The following is a 20846-nucleotide window of genomic DNA, read 5'->3' on the forward strand; positions in this document are numbered from 1 at the left end:
GCTTGCATAAACTGAATCAAAACTGCTGAAAATTAAGGTGAATTGACCTGAGGGGTTTGGGAATCATCTTGTTCAACTTTTCATGGCTCTAATCTTAGCGCAACTGAGCTTAAAGCCTAGTGACTGAGGAATATGGGGGTTTGGGGTTTGGCTTTTTTATTTACAAGCCTGAAAAGTGCACTGAAAAGTTTCAGCAGCACTGAATGGTCTGCCTGTTTTCTGCATAAACTCTTTTGCCCAAAATGTGCACATTAAACAAAAACGAGAGCAGGTACTCACCTAGTTCGGGTGCTTTGCTTAGCACAAATGCGTACGCCCAGAATTTGCTGACAGGTCCATTGTAAAAACTCTGGTCACACACTGACTGCTTCAGGCCTTTGGTCATCAGAATGTACAGCATATAAGCACCAGTTCGAACAGCACCAAATATACTTCAGAATAGAAAGAGAAAATAAAGAACATTCAGTATACACTTAATATCTAAACTTAATCACTTCAAATCATTATAGTAAAAAGCTAGTGATGGTCTTAATTATTAGCACTTTGGGGCCAAATATTGATTCAGGTGTATAGCTCGAGTAACTTCACTGCTTTCAAGAAGTGATTCTGAATTTCCAGAGTGAGTGCAGAATGTGGGTGATCTGCTTGTTTTATTGGACTGAAATAATACCACTGGTGACCGTCTGGTACAGTCATGTCAGCTCCCTTCTTTCAGTCCTAGGGAAGTGTTACTTCAGGTGTCAAGAGTGGATGGGTATGTCTCCTTTAACTCTTGAGTGTGCAACCTGCAGAATTTCGATCTTGCTGGCTGGGAAACTTCACAGCCCACAAGCAGTGAGTTTAATAGCAGCTTGCATTTTTTATTGTTATTAACTCCCTCCTCTGGGTTTCTCAGTATGTTCCGTCATCTGTTTTCTGTGCCCCAGTCCTGCAATCCTGTACCCAGCTAGAACTCCACTGACTTCAGTGGGGAACCTGCTTCAAGAGAGGAGCTTAAGCATGTAAACTCTTTTGGTAGAAGCCCTGGCTGGCTTCATTTTGTGTCTCAGAAACCACCTGGCACATTGTTTGCTCTTAACTCATTACTAATAGAGGAACTGACAAGATAACACTAGACGAATTCATTTCATGAGACACACAAATCACCCTCATTTCCTTAAACCTGTTTGGACAGCCAGATATGTTGTGTTCTTTCAGTGAGATATATTAGGATGTACATTGTGGTGTTAATTAGCGTCATTGATGGAAGAGCTCATTTTAGATTACAACTGGCACACAGGTGGCACTATTGAAACGGCTTCGCTTCAGCAACACCAGCTGTACCATCATCTAGTAGCAACCCCTAGCTGTTGGCTCCGTAACCAGAAGGATGGAAGCCATTCTGGATGCATTACACTCCGACTTAAAAACCGAATGTGGAGAGAGACACATTCTTCTTTCTCACCCTGCTTGCTAAGTTATAAGAGCACTCATGCATACTGGTTAACTGAGTGGCTTCACTAGCATTTCTGAAGTCATACTTTGAGGAACTTTAAGTAACACAAACAGCCTGAAAAAAGTTCAGGCCTTTCACCCTCTGAATGCTCAGGCATGCAGAATTCACCACAGTGGATCCCTGTACCCCACCGCTACCCCACATCACCTCAGCCAATGCTGCCTTGCATCGCTGTGCCCCGTCAGTGCCCTGCATCACCTCAGCCAATGCTGCCTTGCATCGCTGTGCCCCGTCAGTGCCCTGCATCATCTCAGCCAATGCTGCCTTGCATCGCTGTGCCCCGTCAGTGCCCTGCATCACCTCAGCCAATGCTGCCTTGCATCGCTGTGCCCCGTCAGTGCCCTGCATCACTTCAGCCAATGCTGCCTTGCATCGCTGTGCCCCGTCAGTGCCCTGCATCACTTCAGCCAATGCTGCCTTGCATCGCTGTGCCCCGTCAGTGCCCTGCATCACTTCAGCCAATGCTGCCTTGCATCGCTGTGCCCCGTCAGTGCCCTGCATCACCTCAGCCAATGCTGCCTTGCATCGCTGTGCCCCGTCAGTGCCCTGCATCACCTCAGCCAATGCTGCCTTGCATCGCTGTGCCCCGTCAGTGCCCTGCATCACCTCAGCCAATGCTGCCTTGCATCGCTGTGCCCTGTCAGTGCCCTGCATCACCTCAGCCAATGCTGCCTTGCATCGCTGTGCCCTGTCAGTGCCTTGCATCCCCTCCCCACATCCCTGAGGTCCATCATTGTCCCACAGCACCATGCCCCATCGCTGCTCAGTTTAACTGCATCACCTCCCTCATCACTGTGACTCATCCCTTCCCAGCATCACATCCCCGCTCCCTACCTCACATCACGTTGCCTGACATCGCCACGTTGCCTCCTCCATACCTGTGCCCCATTACCAGTGCCCTGAACCACTGTTCCCAATCACTGGTTTGCGATTATGCCCCCATCACTGCTCCACATCACCTACTCCATCAGTTCTCTGCATCTCTATGCCCCTTCACTGCTTGGGGGCACTGCCCCCATTACTGTGACCCAGCAGAGCCTCCCATCACCTCCTCCATCACAGTCTCAGATCATTGTGCCCCCATCACCGCTGTGTCACTGCCCCCATCTCCTCCTCCATTGTCCCTCATCCTGTGACCCATCACTTCCCTGCATTCACCGCTTGGCCCATGTCTCCCAGTCACCTCATGGTCCCCTGTCATGGACACCCACGTGACAGTAAGAGGGGTGATGTGATGGATTTGACTGTGGAAATGTATGCATATAGGCAGTACATATTAATCACACATGCAAAAAAAGAGAAAATAAGGTGCACGTTTTTAACAGTGTGGGTAATCAGCCATTGGGACAGCTCACCTAGAGTTGTGGTGGATTCTCCATCACTTGCAGGCTTTAAATCAAGACTGGATCTTGCCAGAGATATGCCTGAGCTCAAACAGAAGTTATGGGCTTGAGGCAGAAAATACTAGTTGAGTTTCTATGACCTGTGTTACACAGAAGGTCAGGCTACACAATTATAATGGTCCCTTCTGGCCTTAAAATCTGTAAATCTATTAATCTAGGTCTTGATATCATTTTTATAAAGTCTCTTGACTTCTAGACCTATAACATTAACAGGTATGTGTAAACTGATCATTTCAGGCCAGCAAAACACCATCCCCACCCTCACCGCCATATACAGCATTGCACAAGAACATTGTACCAGACATTACAGTGGTTTTTAACTTCCTGTGGAGCATCAAGTACTGGGCTCTTCATCTGTGCTGCACATGGAGGGAAATGTTGCTTCCTGACTCCTGCACTGATCACCTTATATCATGAAGCATGAGGTTTGGATATTCTATTAGTATATATAACTACAAGTGTTATTAACATACAAGTTATCCTGTTCTTCTAAAAGTCAAGCTTCAAAAGGCAAGTGATATGATGGTGATATCATCATTTGTATTGCAATAGCTATTAGGACCCCACTGTGCTCGGTGCTGTATAAACACAGAACAAAAACAAAACATTTCTATCCTTAGCGTCTACCTGGACCTTATGGCCTCTCTTTTGTGTAGGGTTGCTTTCTTGAAGAACCTTTTTCCCAACATGCTTTTCTCATATCTTTCTGGGGCCACCCTTTAACTGTAGCAGAGACGGACAACTGCAACCTTAAAGCAGCTATATTGAAACTGGGTGCTCCTTGCTGTATCTCCTCTTCTTCCAGCTAGTAAGTATTCTAACTCCTGTTTTGCTTTCCTTTTCTGTCCTGAGGAGACAGCACAGTCTCAGTTATTTGAACTGATGATTTCCTGCAGCAGTGAATTCTACAGGCTGACTGGGATAGCTAGGTTCTTGTTTCATTTAGGAGTTGGGTGGGAAAGCAGAGATTAGTGGGATCAGATGGAACATGTCCTGGATGTGCAGTACCAAGCAGTCTAATGTCTGCACTGAGGCATTTGCTGACATGAAAATAAAACGGGGAAGAAAAAATCAGAGAGAAATATCCTCTATTATAAAGTAAAATAATTGCAAGCAACATTATGTCCATTGCTCTTTTAAAAGAATCATGTTTTAATAACATTTGCAAATCAAACAGGTTTCTGAATCATGAATTTAAGCTCAGATCAGAATATTGTCTGTCTAAAATAACAGACCAAATTATGATTGAGCTAACACTGGTGTAAATCTGGAAACTGAAGGAGTTACTCTAGATTTACATCCAAGTAACAGAGCAAAATCTGCTAGGGCATACTGATCAATTCTTAGTTTGGCATGAATGAGATCACATAGATCTTTATATATTTCTTTTTTATTAATATTGTTCTGTCATATTTCCCTTTGGTACTACATGTGTGCGTATTCTCAATTACACTGGAAGGCTAGATGGGTAACAGCAATCCCATGGCAGGACACTTAGTTTTACCTCCATGTTTCTAACTGTGAGTGACTTGTGGTTAGTATTCTACCCAGAGTTTTCCTTACTCAACCATAGTGATCTTTTATATTAGGCAGATGAGAGCAACATTACCTTTAGCATAATACATACATTTAACTGATATATTGGGCTGTGCTTTGTGCCTACACTCTATCCAGTTGACAAGCTGAAGTTACCAGACAGTGTAATGTTTAGTGAATGCCCCAAAGTGCATGTCAAACTCAGAGAAACAAAGTGGCTTTTTGTGCCCCCATCATTTAATCATGTTGTTCCTTCTGTGAGGTGTGATCAGCCAACTGATTTATGTTTCACATAGAAATGATGTGCAGGAGGGTGATGGGATTGCTTGCTCAGTAAATCACTTCCACTTCATTTTGCCCAGGCCCTGCTCTGTACTGTCACTATTGTGAGGCATTAAAATGAACTGCCTACCAAAGCAGTCTGGCTAGTGGGAATCAACTGCGATTCTAGAATTAAGGTAACTACTGAACAGTTACAGCCATTCCAAATAAAGAGATTTATCAAAGACACACTGCACTGGTAAATACTGCTTTCTCATCTGTTCAAATATAAAATGGCCTGCATTTCTTTCCCTTCAGGCTGTGCCTTCTCGAGTAGACTAACAAGAGTCCAATTGATATGTTTTGATCATGTTATGGACAGGTAAATATCTGCTAATATAAAATTAATACTCTTCACTTACTTTCTCCTTTTAACATGAGACTCTCAAAACATTTTACAACATGGATTAAGACCATGAGAGGGCAGGATCATCACCCCATTTTGGAGATGGGGGAAATTGAGGCACGGGGCAGGTAAGTGACGGGACTAAGGTCAAAAAGCAAGGTAGAGATAGGAGCTACGAATGGTCTCTAGGAACCCTGACTCTTAGGTTGCTGATTTAACCACTAGACAACATTCTTTCCACACAACTGTAATAATGGGAATTGAACCTGCTTCTGTGGGGGCTGAATTAACTCTTGGTGTCCATGCTACATAGATATGAAAGCATCTGACAAACACGACTACATATACTAAAACACTGCCACTGCAGTGCTGAGCAGAGAATGTGGTCTTATTTCAACTCTTTAAAATATCCAAAAATATCCAATTTTCTTGTTTAGCTAGCTGCAGCATCAGTACTGTGTATTATTCTACCTGGAATATTTGACACATATTTTATTTTCTGCTCACAGATCTAGAGACAAAGCCCATTTTCTGGCTCTGAATGACATGCACATCTCAGAACAGAAAACAACATCAGCCCACAAGTCAAATAGTTCCACCTATCAGCAGCACAAACAGAGCACTATGGCTGTTCTTTAAAAACAGAAACAAAACAAAAACATAGCTTTGTGGCTGCAGGCCTAGTTGAAGATGGGACCACACTGGAATTTATAAGAATTCTGCGTATGGTTCTGCTAAATTTAAAATGAATTAGTTATGTGTTACACATGTACACTGTGTCCAGATCTTTGTGTTTTGCATGTACATAGTGTCTCTTATTCCAAAGGATCCCACCATACTTTACTAACTAGGTACATATGGCACTAATGAAGTGCAGCCAATTGGATCACAGCATACTACACAAACATAAAGGCGGGGAAATTCTGGCCAAGGACTTCAGGCAAAACTCTCCTTATACACATGGGATACTTAAACCCAAAACAGAGAGGAGCTTGGCTTGTAAGAGCTCATCACAAACTCATCTTCTCCCCTCCACCAACCCACACTAAGCCTGGATTGGAACAAAAGGGTGAGCTTTGAACCACTAATTCCAGGAAAAGCCAAGCTATTACAAACTTGCAGTTCGGGTGTCACTCCCTTCCCTGGGAACATCCATGGGAAGAATTGGGGGGAAGAGAGGGCTGTCATGTGGCTATGGTAAAGATTCAGAGAAAGTCACTTTCTTCTAACACTCAGGAGGGAGCTTCATTAGAATGAGGATAACAGTATTATCCCTAAAGCTACTCGGTCTCATTGTGTTTCACTGTAGATCTTCTGCTTAGAAATGGCTCCAACCTGGCTTCCTGACACAAGTTTAAAAAACTCCAGCAAACACACCCTTGCAGTTTCCTTTTTTTTATAAAGTGTCTTTTTACAAGAATTTATATGTCACAATAAAGTATAGATCTGGACATAACATACCACTGGCTTTATCACCCTCCTGGAAGTCCGGATATCTCTTAACAGGTATAGGGAGGATGTTGAGGTGGGGAAAGAGTTTTAGGGACTTGTAGGGCCCATTAAGAATCCAGTGGCAGAATTCAGAGCTGTCTAGTTGCAACCATTGTGGGACTGGCCTAGCCCTGAGAATTGGGGATCCTTAATTCTGCCTTGACGTATTTATAAAAAGTGTGTATTCCTTGAACTGCCCATGTATCAGCAGGGAGTTTCTGTTAACGTGCACATCTGTAGAGTTAGCCAGATTTTCTACCGAGCATGCTTCATAATTAAAATCCAAATCAAAGAACTTTCATACTTAAGATAGCACATGTTCCTAATTGAGATCCATTCAGCAGCCTTCAGCCTCCTTTGCTGTATCCCAATAAAGAAAAGAATTGAGGCCACAATTTTTTATAATGAGAAGATTTACAGGTGAAATATGCTGAGTCAGATAGAAATGTCTCTAGGTCAGTTCCTAAAAATTTGACATTTTTTTCAGCACATAATAAAAGTTCATTAGCCTTAATGTTTAATTCAATAGAAGATATTTTATTGAATGTATTAGGTTTCCATTCTTCTGCCAAAGAACTGGTTTCTTAATGGTTTGGGGTGGCCTCGCTGTGCCAGCATGTCTGCATGCTGATGTAATTGCTGCAACCTCTTACAAATGTGCAACAGGTTATATTTCCTTTTAGTAATATGGAAATTGAGCTGTTGCCTGCATGTCTGAAACAACGGCATCCCCCACATTGACAGGATGAAGTGGCCTGGTGTACTACAAACACGCTGAGACGGATGAGAGATGAGGTAAAAATACCTAACAGAAAATCTCTATGCTTAGCAGAGTAAGAGAAGAATGCATAGCAACTGGTTATATAAGGGCGTCTATAGAAAAAATAATTATTTTATCAAGGTTCATAGTCAATAGATGTTCTGTATGTGTAATGCCATCTATTCCTGTAAACAGAAGTCACAAAACAATCAACATAGCCTGTCTCAAATCCTTATATTGGAAGTTGTCTTCTTTGAACTCTAGATCAGTGAAGAAGCAGATTTTAGAATCTGGAGACTACAAATCTGTGATATCACATGCACAGTGCATCAAGTTCATAACTAACATAAATGAAAGTTTGGCCCACATAAGTCAATTTGGCCCATACCTCCCCATGTTGTAAGAAACACTGCCAGTATCTTTTTGACATACATAAAACACATTTCGGACAGAAGAACGTTGAAATATAAACTTTTTTTTAAAAAGTCCTTTAAGAATGTTTATAAAGGCTTTTCTATGCTCCTACTGACGTTTATAAGGGCAACAGAGAAGCTTCTTTCAAAATGTTTCATATTTGCTGGAACCTTTTGAAGCTGGATCCCAAAATACCTGTGACCAGCTTTGTTTGAAAGTCTACCATTGAGAAGCACAGGGAACAAATTCAGCCATAGCATAAGTGGAAATAACTTCCATTTATTTCTGCAGGACTTGTACTTGCTTAAACCAGAGATAAATATGGTCCTTGGTCTTCACAGCCTTTAGAATAGTGGTCTTTTTCCTGTTTATTACAGAACAAGTTTTTCCACACATCTGAAAGAAGGCTGGCAGGAAGCTGTTGTTGAGAAACAGATATTCCTTTGGCATGCATAAGTACTGTAGGATAGTCTGCAACAAACAGCATTCAAAATTCCATTGAAAATTCCATTCAATTGCAGGGACAGGACCTGCTAGATTTTCTATGAATATGAACTACCTAATATATGGAAACAAAGGATGAATGAGCAGTATAACCCCTGATTATATTTTCCCTGAAGAGTAAACTGGTGCATATCTACATTGTTTCTCACAAACACATGAGCTTTTCCCCCTTGTTACTACCAATGAATGGGGAAACGAATGAAAGTTGCAAAGGAGCAGAACAATTAGCCAGAGTCAGTAATAATTTTGCTACACTTGATAGCACACAGAATACTACTGGGTACTTGCAAACTGGACAGATTTACTGAAGCTGTTATTTCCCTTTTTAAATTTAATCATGTCTTTACCATTTGTTTGCTTAAATGAAAAAATACACACTCTTCCATAGGTGCACAGCTTTGCAGTGGGGAAGAGACAGGTCTTATTAGTCTTGTTGAGCATAACTTCTTATGCACACTTTGGATGCCATCTAAGTAATAATGGATTTTTCGGAAGGAATGGATTCTCCTATTGACCACAAGTAATAATTTATCTTTTGACAGCTTCAACATATTTTCCTTAGCTGGCCAGTGGGAACACTGATGTGACCTTGGGCATGATTCTGATCTCGCTTTACAATGATTTTACCCAAGTGTAGCTTCATGTCTTCAGTGGAGTTATTCCTGCTTTAAACAAATGTAAGGAGTGTGGTATTGCTGTTTGTAAATCTGGGACTGTATAAGCATGATCTTTTATCAAGCCATGGCTTTAAACTGAGGTTTTGTGTCCGTTACCATGAGATATGCAGTGTTGTTGTAACCACGTCAGTCCCAATAACAGAAGTTGGTCCATAACAGATATTACCTCACCCACCTTGTCTCACTACTCACCACGAGAGGCTAAGTTACTGATTTCTTGGTAACCAGTTAAAATCTGGAGCAGGTTAATAATGACTGAAAGCTGTTACTATCTTATGGTTGTTTAGTGACCTACGTGGAATTAACCAACCTCATTTCAATGATTAATGGAGTGGTGTCTGCATTGCAAAAACAGACATGACAATTTGGCATGTCGTCTATCTCCACATGGAAAAGAGGATAGAAATGGGTTTGTAGTCTGACAATAGGCTCGTACCCTGCCAGTGCCACATAAGGACAGCACTCTTCAGCATTATGTTGGCTGCCAGGTGCAGGAGTCAAAACACTGACCCAAAGAGTACAGGAGAACCTTATTTAACCTGATTCTAGTTATCCAAAAATTCAGAGTCAAACTGATTCTTATTCTGAATTGTGTCTTAGATACATAGAAAAGTCTTCATCTTATCCAAAACCCTGATTATACATATTATTTTCACTTCCCCCATCTCATTTTGATAAACAAGGTTTGACTGTAACTGATAAAAATGTAGTGTTCAAATAAGATATCTCTCTGAATTTTCGGAATGCTGTGCTGATCAAATTGTATCTGGTTTCTTTTAAACAAGATCTAAGAATGAGAGTGTGCACAAAGCAATCACTCTATATTTGACCTCTCGGTCTTCATCCTCAAAGGAAACCTGCATACCACCTTCAAAAGATGAGCCTGGGAGCTTAAATTCATAATTTTGCTAGACACTAAAAATAATGGACTATACACACTGTAATGAGAGTGATGCTCACCTTACCAGATCACTCTCGTTACACTGTGTATGGTAACACCCATTGTTTCATGTTCTCTGTGTATATAAATCTCCCCACTGTATTTTCCACTGAATGCATCCAATGAAGTGAGCTGTAGCTCACGAAAGCTTATGCTCAAATACATTTGTTAGTCTCTAAGGTGCCACAAGTCCTCCTTTTCTTTTTGCAGGTAAGGTAAGCTATTACCAACAGGAGAGCGGGACGGGGGGGGGGGGGAAGGGGGACCTTTTGTAGTGATAATCAAGGTGGGCCATTTCCAGCAGTTGCCAAGAACATCTGAGGAACAGCGGGGGAGTGGGGGAATAAACATGGGGAAATAGTTTTACTTTGTGTAATGACCCATCCACTCCTAGTCTTTATTCAAGCCTAAGTTAATTGTATCCAGTTTGCAAATTAATTCCAATTCAGCAGTCTCTCGTTGGAGTCTGTTTTTGAAGTTTTTTTTGTTGAAGAATTGCCACTTTTAGGTCTGTAATCGAGTGACCAAAGAGATTGAAGTGTTCTCCGACTGGTTTTTGAATGTTATAATTCTTGACGTCTGATTTGTGTCCATTTATTCTTTTACGTAGAGACTATAGTTTTTCACCTATAGTTTTTCCAGTAACAGCTCCCTTGGTGCCTATGTTTCTGCCTCCACGCATGTGCACTGCAGCCTCTCTCTAGGCATCTGGATGCCTAAATCCCAGTGCAATGCATGATCTGAAAAAATACATAAGTTCCTCTGCCTAACTTGCCTGCAGGGCCTGATCCAGAAAGTGAGCTCAGAGGCCACTTAGCAGATTGGGCCCCGCATATGAGCTAAAGGGGAGGCAAGAAGAATTTCCCTCAACTTTGAGCCCAGTGGTTAGGGTACTCAATGGGGATGAGGGAGTCCCACAGTTCAAATTCTCCCTCCACATTAAGGAGAGAAGGGATTTGAAACCTCAGTGGTGAGTGCCCTAACCACTGTACTATGGGATAGTTTATTGAGCCCCGCATTGTCTCTACTTGAAGCTGTTCCACTTTAGATAAATAATTAAAGACTCACTGGCACTAGGGGACTGGGTCTCCCACAGCCTTGGTGAGTGCTTTAATCACCAAGCTATAGAGTCATTCACAGGCTTGCTTTCTCTCTCGGGCCAACTGATGCTTTAATTATTTATACACAGTGGAGCAGCTTCAACAGGAGAGACTGAGGGAGGCAGGAGCCCCTCTCATATCAGAATATCCCATAGCCTAGTGGTTAGGGTACTGTGCATCTAAACTTTTTAAATATGTGCCTGTTAAGCTCTAAGGCCTAGGAACATTTATGTTCATCTAACACTGTTTAAGTTTAAACAAGAATAGGAACTTATTTTTGTGCAGCCCGCCAGTGTGAAAGTTCACAGAATATGACGCAAAAGCTGAGTTTTCATCACTAGTGTTGACATAGAATTTTTTTTTTTTTTGCTTTCACTGTGGACAAGTTCAAGGTTTAGGTCTGATCCTACTCAAAATCTCAAAGCTCTATTCAGTAGAATCTGATGACTTGGTCCCCTTTTTAAACAAAACCCACTGAAATCATGCATTTGAGAGCAAAACAAACAACTGACCCATGAGGTCTCAAAAGACTCCTTGGTAAGTTTTTCAGTTAATGTGATTTGGCTTTCGATTTGGAACAAAAAGCGAATCCAGGGAAGTTCAGAGTGATTTAGAATTTTATGCAAATATTTTACACGGCTCTATTAAACATGCATTGGCAAGTGCAGATATATAAATAGGTAAGTGCATGTGTCTGTTGGTGGCTGTTACTTTCCCACCTGAGGGTTTGTTTGCTGTGTGTGTCTGTGTAAAAAGTGAGATGTTGCTCTTGAGTTATTGGACACAAAGTGAGAATAGAGTAAATTAGCACTGTGAGTAAAGATTTGTCTAATGTTTTCCAGAATAAGTTATGCAAAATATTAATTTGGATCACTCTCACTTCTCTTCAGTTCTCCTTTCCCTACTCTTATAGCCTAGGCACCTCCCTCCACCTCCCAAATGGAAATATAAGGTGGCTCAAGTTTACAGAATTTAAATGACAGAGCTGTATTTCTAGTATACAATCCAAGTTCCATGCCACATAAAAGTAAGGATGGAATAATGAAGTGGTCATAAGTATTTAAAAAACCCTAAACAACCCAACTGAAAGCCTAGTTATTATAACATATTTCATTTTTGTTTACTATAGACAAAAGTTTTCAAACCTAGAGAGCTATATAAATTTTTTCAAATTTTCAGTGTGGCATATTAACAGCCCTGAACTTCCATCAGCATGAATGGGAATAAAGTATATTCAGCCCTTTGCAGGCTCGGACTCCAAATCTCCTATCTGTGCCTGCATACAGAGTGCTTTAACCTACTACAGGACAGGCCCAGCAAAGAAAATAACAGAACGCCATTAGCCGTCACCTTCAGCCCCCCACTAAAACCTCTCCAATGCATTATCAAGGATCTACAACCTATCCTGAAGGACAACCCATCACTCTCACAAATCTTGGGAGACAGGCCAGTCCTTACCTACAGACAGGCCCACAACCTGAAGCAAATACTCACCAGCAGCCACACACCACACAACAGAACCACTAACCCTGGAACCTAGCCTTGCAACAAAGCCCGTTGCCAACTGTGCCCACATATCTATTCAGGGGAGACTATCATAGGGCCTAATCACGTCAGCCACACTATCAGAGGCTCGTTCACCTGCACATCCACCAATGAGATATATGCCATCATGTGCCAGCAATGCCCCTCTGCCATGTACATTGGCCAAACTGGACAATCTCTACATAAAAGACTAAATGGACACAAATCAGATGTCAAGAATTATAACATTCGTAAACCAGTCGGAGAACACTTCATTCTCTCTGGACACTCGATTTCTGATCTCAAAGTGACTATCCTTCAACAAAAAAACTTTGAAAACAGACTCCAACGAGAGACTGCTGAATTGGAATTCATTTGCAAATTGGATACAATTAACTTAGGCTTGAATAGAGACTGGGAGTGGTTGAGTCATTATACTAAGTGAAACTATTTCCCCTTGTTTATTCCTCTTTCTCCCCCCCTCCCCCTCCCCCGGGCCACTGTTCCTCAGAGGTTCCTGTTAACTCCTGGAAATGTGCTGGAAATGGCCCAGCTTCAAAATTATCACTTCAAAAGGTTTTCTCTCCCCACATCCCACTCTCCTGCTGGTAATAGCTCATCTTAAGTGATCACTCTCCTTCCTTACAATAAGAAAAGGAGTACTTGTGGCACCTTAGAGACTAACCAATTTATTTGAGCATGAGCTTTCGTGAGCTACAGCTCACTTCATCGGATGCAAGTGAGCTGTAGCTCACGAAAGTTCATGCTCAAATAAATTGGTTAGTCTCTAAGGTGCCACAAGTACTCCTTTTCTTTTTGCGAATACAGACTAACACGGCTGTTACTCTGAAACTTCCTTACAATGTATATTTTTTCATGGTCTGTGTGTATGTATAAAATCTCCTCACTGTACTTTCCACTTTATGCATCCGATGAAGTGAGCTTTAGCTCACGAAAGCTTACGCTCAAATAAATTGGTTAGTCTCTAAGGTGCCACAAGTACTCCTTTTCTTTGAACCTAGGAAGTTTTCAGTCCCACTCTTTTCCATTCTTCTGCAGATAGAACAGAACCACATCTACAACCTACAAACAAATCTATCAATTATGAGATATCAGAACTTACTCTGACCTTCCCAAAACCATGTAGTGATATGTACATTTTGAATATGCATACATTAATTTACTGGCCTGGATAACCATCAGTAAAATGGGGATAATGATGCTTCCTTTCTTTTCCTTTTTGTCTGTCTCTATTTAAATGGTAGTCTCTTTTAGGCCGGGACTGTGTCTTACTGTGTGTGAATATACAGTGCCTAGCACAATTGGGTCCGGTCTCTCAGTTGGAGCCTCTAGGTCCTAGAGTAATACAAATGAAAAGTAATGATCATGAATTTAAATTTTATACTTTAAATGTAAAACATTCATAAGCAGGGAACTGCCAGGAAAGTTTAAGAAAAATCTTTTTAGTGATGAGAACAGATGTCAACACAGGGAGACCCAGGCCGAGATTGGGGCTGTAAAGCCCATAGGCATGGTCTTTCCCATGTGGGCAATGTGCCTGAAGCAGGTACCGAGGCTCCAGGGGCTCTAGTGGAATGCAAGCTGGAGTAGTCCCTGCTTTGCCTTTCCAAAAGGTGCAGTATGAGAACAGCTCTGCTGGGTGCTGTAGAGAGGACTTAGGGCCAGATTTTTAAAACTATTTAGACACACAGGGATGCAGATAGGGGTCTACTGGTATTTTCAAAAGCACCTTGCTGCCTAGCTCCCAGTTAAATCAATAGGCACCTAAGGTGCTTTTGAAAAATCCCACAATCTAAAGAGCTGGATTGATCCTGGTCCCTGTGCCAGGAGAGGTTGGGGGGCACCCCTTCTCTCCACAACTAGTGTGGTCTGGCTTAACCCTAGGCAAGAATTAAGGCTTGGGGGGTAATAATAATAATACAAAGGCAAATTGGGGCAAAGTGAAGAAAGGACAAGGGGAAGGAATAAGAGACTAGAAGAAAGGGAGGAAGAGAGACAGCTGGAAGGATAAAGAGGAAAAATGAGAAGGAAGAAGTGCTGCTAAGTGGAGGGTGAATGCTTGGGGAGATGGGATGACAGGGTACAGGTGGGAGAGGAAGAAACATAATAAATTTCTCTCCTATAGGAGCCTCGTGTCCCAAGGTCTCAAAGTACTTCACAAATATGAATGATTTAATCTTCAATCCACACTGGGATGGCGGGGAGAGGGAAGTTACAAAGTGGGAAACTGATGCACTGGGAACCAAGTTTGCTGCTGATTTACGCTGATACAACCTCGCTGAAGATGCAGCCGCTAGTAGCACAGGTACATCTGGCCCAAAGAGATCTCTGTAGCTTGCTTTACATGACATCGGAAGTCTGTGGCAGAGCAGGCCCAGAACCCAAATTTCTTAACTGTCAGTCCTCTGCTTTAACTAAATGCCATCCCAATTATTTTGATCAGTACTGACAGCTCACAGAGTCACATGATTCTAACAAAGAGCCTCTTGCTACACCATTTACATGCCCAACTTCAGTCGACGGAATTTTCAATTACAAACCACCACACCCCCAGAACCTGTCTCCCTGTCCCTTCATTAACAGAATCTGAAAACATCATGCCTAACCTATTCCTTCAAGTGCCAGGAGATCTCATTAAGCACTCCCAAACAATAGCATCTCCCATTGGCCCTAAATGCTGAGAATCAATGAACGCTGTCCGCTGGAGACTTTAAAATCACATTCATACAGCAGTAAAATGAAATCCAACCACTACTCATCACTAAAGTGATAAAACCCAACATCTCTGCCAGTTGCTGCGGCTACCACGTGAGTTGATTTTTTACACGTAAATAGGACTTCCATCCCAGCTACTTTATCTTCCAGTTTGTTCTCATAGAATCTTAGTTCCCTGTCGAGCAATGCAATTTGATGCCCCAAATATATACCCTCCTTATGACAGGGATTAGCTACTTTATTCCAGTATTCAGACAATCTCATGGAGCACAGCACATCAACAATCAGTAAACTGAAGCTCTCTGAATTGCTGAAAATAACTTTACCAATTTAAAAAGCTATCACCTAAGAAATAAGTGACACGATTAAATCCTTGCTTATATTCTTTTCACCAGATGTGAAAATTGGTGGAAACAGAAGGGGAGTGCCACTCCAGAGAGAAAATAAGAGACCATTAACTGGTTATTGAAGGCCTGGCTGCTTCTGGATAGGCAATGAAACAGCAGCAACCATCATGCTGGAGACTAGCTTTGCTCAATCATCTCTCTTGAGACCTGAAAGACAACATCATCTGCTTATTGGGACATCAGCTTAACCCTATTCCAATGAAGAATAACTAACTGTTTGTTCTCCAGGATGGAAGAAACATTTATTAACCTTTTCCACTGTCAACTTTCCATCTGAGAGTCCCCACGAAACTTCCAAATAGTCCCGTAGAAACTAATCAACAGTTTCATACTATTGATTCTTTCTGTATAAGAAAGGAAATAATATTATCTTGCACGTGTGCTGTCAACTGAAACTGTTTACTGGATTTCTGATATGGGTGATAGGCATCTTGATGAAGCAATATTTATTTAGCAAATCCATCGTTTTACAAATAAAAACTCACTAATCTACCCACGAAAATAACGGAACCTCTGTGTATGCCCCACTGACTCCACAGCACTCTTAAAATAATTTCTTGTCAAGTGAACAACCTTATCAAGAAACATTTCTTAGTTCCACAATATTCATGTTAACAAGTTTGGACTATGGCTAAATTAGTAAAAAAAATATTAAATTTTCAGCTTAAACCTAGTGTTTGGCAAGAAATCTTATAAGAATTAAGGAATTCACTTAAGGATTTCTAAAGTAGCCCTAAAGGAATTCATAAGCATAACATAACTCTTAATTAATCCTTAATGAATGCTTTGGGGCATTTTCGTACATTCCCTGCATTATTACTGAAACTATTCTGGGCTCCCAAAATTATCTTAAGAAAATTTCAGAATAACTGTAATATTCTGGAGATTTGAATACTAATCCAAAAAAGGGGTATACCTATTTCTGCATGATAATTTTAAGATTCTTACAGGATCAAATGTATCAAGTTGTTATAGCAACTGGAATACTTAGCACTGAACTGTAGGTATTCAGGAGTTTAAAATTACCCTAGCCAAATAATGCAACAAAAGTAATAAAGTAAAAGATTTACCAGTGAATTACATCAACCCAAGAGGACTAGTGATCACTAAAACTGTAAAGCAGTCAGCAAACAAATGTAGCAAAATCTAAATTACAAGGAAAGATTAGTATTTGACAGATTAAAGGAGGCTTAAAGAAGCTAAAAGCTATAATATAGCTATAATGAACTGCTCAGCTCCATAAAATGAATGGCAATTACAGGGCCAGAGCCACAGATTCTTACTTAATTTTCAGTCTTTACTTTGGCAGAACTCCTATTGACTTAAGTAGAAGTGCACCTCTCGGAATTTGGTCTGCAGTTAGATTGCAAATGTATATATTGTTTACTAACAGCAAGTTAGAGAAGACCCTGAATGGAACGTTGCAGATAAAGGAAGCTGAACTGCTCCTCTAAACAAACTTGTAGTTTACAGATCTCTAGCTTCATCTCCTGCCATTGCTCCTCTCCTCTTCATTTCACTAGAACTCATGGTTTCAGATTACTAAATTAATAGGCTCATTCACAAATCAACTGTTTGATTTGATGAGGCATAACAGTTTAAAGATTTGTCAGCATTTGTTCCAGTGAAATGCCACAAGGATAATCTTTTGGGGCCTGTTCAGCAGAAAGTACCCAAAGACTTCTCTTTCCCAGGTCCATCTGCACCCGTCAAAGGTTTATTTTACAGAATAATACGGGCTACATATCCAGGTTGACCAAGATGTCAAGGTGCCTCCCCCAGACACATACAACTGGGGTTGCTGATTTCCTATAAATAAGTCCCATTCACACAAGTGCAGTTCTCTTCCTGATTCATCAGCCAGGGTATTTTAATTCCTCAAACAATCAAAATATTTTATCCACTAAAAAACTAGAGAAAGGACCTGCTCCTGCCATTGGACCATATTCTGATAGACTTGCTCTTGTTGAGTAGTGCCTTGCAGGTACTCCCATAGACTTCAATAGGGGTATTTGACAAGTAAGGTATGATTCAAAGAGAGAATGTTACCCCTTGAAATCAATAGCAACCCTTCACTGGCTTTGATGAGAGCAGAACAGGACCAAAATTCTCCTTGAAACAGCAGGTCTCCAGAAGATGTACTGGATTCACAATGCAAAAGTGAAAACTAAAAACCAAAAAAACTTTGGCCAAAACCATTTTTAATTGTTGGGTCTCTCTCTCTCTCTCTCTCTCTCTCACACACACACACACACACACTTTTCCAAGGAAATCAGGAACTTTCCAATAAAATTTTAGTTTAGCTGGAAACCCAGTTTTCCACTGTATCATGTTAAAATGGAAATTTTTCAGCCACTCCTATCCAGAACATCTGCAGTAAATTGGCAACAATCCCCAACCCTTTGCGGCAAAGCCATGATTTAGCCCTTTATGGGGCTGATTCTCCTCTCAGTTACACCAGTTTAAATCTGGAATAACTATTAGAATCAATTGTTACAGACGGGTAAAACCAGTTTGCATGAGAAGCGAAATGGACCAATGACATAAAAGTACAACTGTATGATTTATTTCTAATTTAAAGACATATAGTAACAATTTCATCTGATCGCCAAAGAAACAATAACATGCCTGTGCTGGGTAATAAAACTATACAGGATCACAAAGGCTAGGAAGTGATGAGAAATTAATAGCAGGAAATTCCATCACATGACATTAATGCTGGGTCTGTATAGCTGTAAGAATAGAAATATTTGGATGGGATGGTATTAACCAGAATTAATGAGAGATTGTATTTGTGATATTAGAAATATATCTTTACTTCATTATGTTATCCTGACTGATGTTAAAAGTATATATGCTATAATAATATAAGAAATCATCTCTATTTTCTGTTGCTAGCCTTGTCCAATTTGTTTCTCAGTTTGTCAATTCAGCCTACAAAGCACTACTTGTATTTCCTTATTAGGATTACAATCTAGTTGTCATTACTTAAGTTATTTAGGTTTTTTAGACTCTAAAGTAGTGGTAACTTAATTGTGTTTTTTTAAGGCGGTGTTAGGAATAAATTAATGGGGACATAACATTTTTGTCTGATAAATGATTGCTATAAATAAGAGGGCTTTTATTTAAAACTATTTTATTATGTTTTATATCTATATATCTATATATATCTTTATATATCTATTTGCTATAGCAGTAAGTTTAGAGGAATTTAAATATTTATAGTTACCCAAAAAGTTTGAAATAGTTTGAAGGAATCAACAACCAAGCTTCCGGGGGCCCTCCTTCCATCCAGCTGCTGGAGAACTTAATGTCAGATACTTGCCCAAAGAAAAACTTCCTCGGACTGCTCCAAAGTACAATTCCTAACTAAACTTTTTTTATAAATTTTCTCTGAACAAAAACATAATCTGTAATAGCCTCTAAGAGGCAAACAATTTCCTCAGCAATGGCCAGTAATAATTAATTATTCTCCTTATTAGCAAAGCATTTCTAATCATAACAACACTAAAACTTACGTGTCAAAGGCACCCAGAACCATGGTCAGCTGTCCAAACATTCCTTCTATTAAACATTAACTCCCTGTTCCAACCTTCCATTCTAAGTAGCAAAACCGCAAGCATGTAGCTATAGGGCCTTGCCTCTCTGAGCCTGGCAGTGGCTAAACACACAAATGGCTAACTGAAGTACTATCACGTTTGGGGTACACACAGGAATGTCAAATTCGGGGGTTACAAAGTCATTTTTCTTAAATCCCTATACTTTCCTTTTCAGTGTCTCACCAGCTTCTTTTTCCTTCTGTTGCATCTCTTTTCTGCCATATGCCATGGCACCTCCCTATCCCCACTCCCCAAAGGTGTACAAAAAACTTCACTGTCCAAATGCTGCTTCTAATATAACTTTATTATTTTTAATCTGTCCAGGATTTTATTTGGGAAAATTAGGCTTCAATTCAATCAGGTACTTAAGCTTGTGAATAGCCCTATTGAAATCAATGAGGCTATTCACATGCTTAAAGTTAGAAACATAGTAAGTTTCTTGCTGATTTAGGACCTTAAACAACAGTTACTTTGAGAATATATGAGTGCATTACAAATTTAGGGAATATTTCAGCATGAGTTCTCCTACTCTTTAATTTATACTGTAGACTAGAGCTGAACAAGTAATTCATAATAAATGACAAATATTTGACAAATTTTGTCTCTTCAGTTTTCAAATAGATAACGAAATTGTTAATTTGTTCATCGTTCAAGTTTATTTGCCAATCTCTTCAGTGTATATTGCTTGGTTTTCAGACAACTTGCTAACAGTTTATTAAGAATACTTGTGACTTTTGCTGTGTTGCTTAATTAGATAAGTCACATGTTTGTTTTTCTCTTGGCTGATCGGATTGCTCAGCTGATTGGATTGCTCCACCACAAAACTCCTGATTGTACATTCAGTTCGTGAAATCTGCCAGTTTGAGATTCAGTTTTCACAAATCTTCACAGTAATAGAGTTTGATGGTTTGAATATTTACAAATACAGGTGAATTGACATTAGCTTTTTTCAGACTAATACTTTCTTTTTTTCCTCCCTGTTCAGCTTTAGAATATAAATATATATAGTTTTAATGTACAGATTTGTTGAGGATGTAACCCCACAGGGATGATTTTGTTCACAGTTAGAATAAGAAATAAGTGACTTCAAGTGTGAAGATCCATTTAACAATCTATTACACATTTCCAAAAAAGGCACAGTACTCACAATAAGCAATATATTACAACAACCTCCAGAGAGGAAAAATAACAGTGATTTTCTACTGAGATTGATATGTATTGCAATCCAAGTATAAGATGGATAACTAGTGGGATACTTGCCTCTTAAGGCTAACCCATTAGTATTGCCGCATATGCGATTTGCCAGTGGCTTCCACAGAAAGTGAAGCTGCCACTTCTGAAGAGCTCGCACTCAAGAACTAAATCTGAAAGATGCACCCATGGGAATTACTTCATTGCCATCAGTTAATTAGGCCTTGTCTTCACTACAAAACTTCGTGTCATTAGAACACAACTGTGAAACGTTCAGTTAGCTAAGATGAACACAGGGTAGACAAGGACAAACCTGTTCTCCATTGCATCAGCTCGTCATGGTTAAAACTTGGTTCATCCATATCTTCATTGACTGCAAAGTTGTAGTCGGCACTGTGTTAG

At 40.4% G+C, this 20846-nt stretch overlaps 1 protein-coding gene across 3 annotated transcripts in view; it reads right to left on the bottom strand.

Annotated features, from left to right (window-relative positions):
* ELOVL6 (ELOVL fatty acid elongase 6) overlaps positions 1–20846 on the bottom strand; it is a 124911-nt gene that overhangs the window by 11116 nt on the left and 92949 nt on the right. For 2 of the 3 annotated variants that reach the window (XM_073340896.1, XM_073340895.1), the window contains exon 3: positions 280–431. In XM_073340896.1, coding sequence (XP_073196997.1) covers positions 280–431 — 152 coding nt within the window. Of the gene's footprint in view, positions 1–279; positions 432–18883; positions 18986–20846 lie in introns of those variants that run through there. The other variant, XM_073340899.1, reaches the window with a different exon arrangement.

Source organism: Lepidochelys kempii, chromosome 4 (genome assembly GCF_965140285.1).
Source record: "Lepidochelys kempii isolate rLepKem1 chromosome 4, rLepKem1.hap1, whole genome shotgun sequence".
NCBI lineage: Eukaryota > Metazoa > Chordata > Testudines > Cheloniidae > Lepidochelys > Lepidochelys kempii.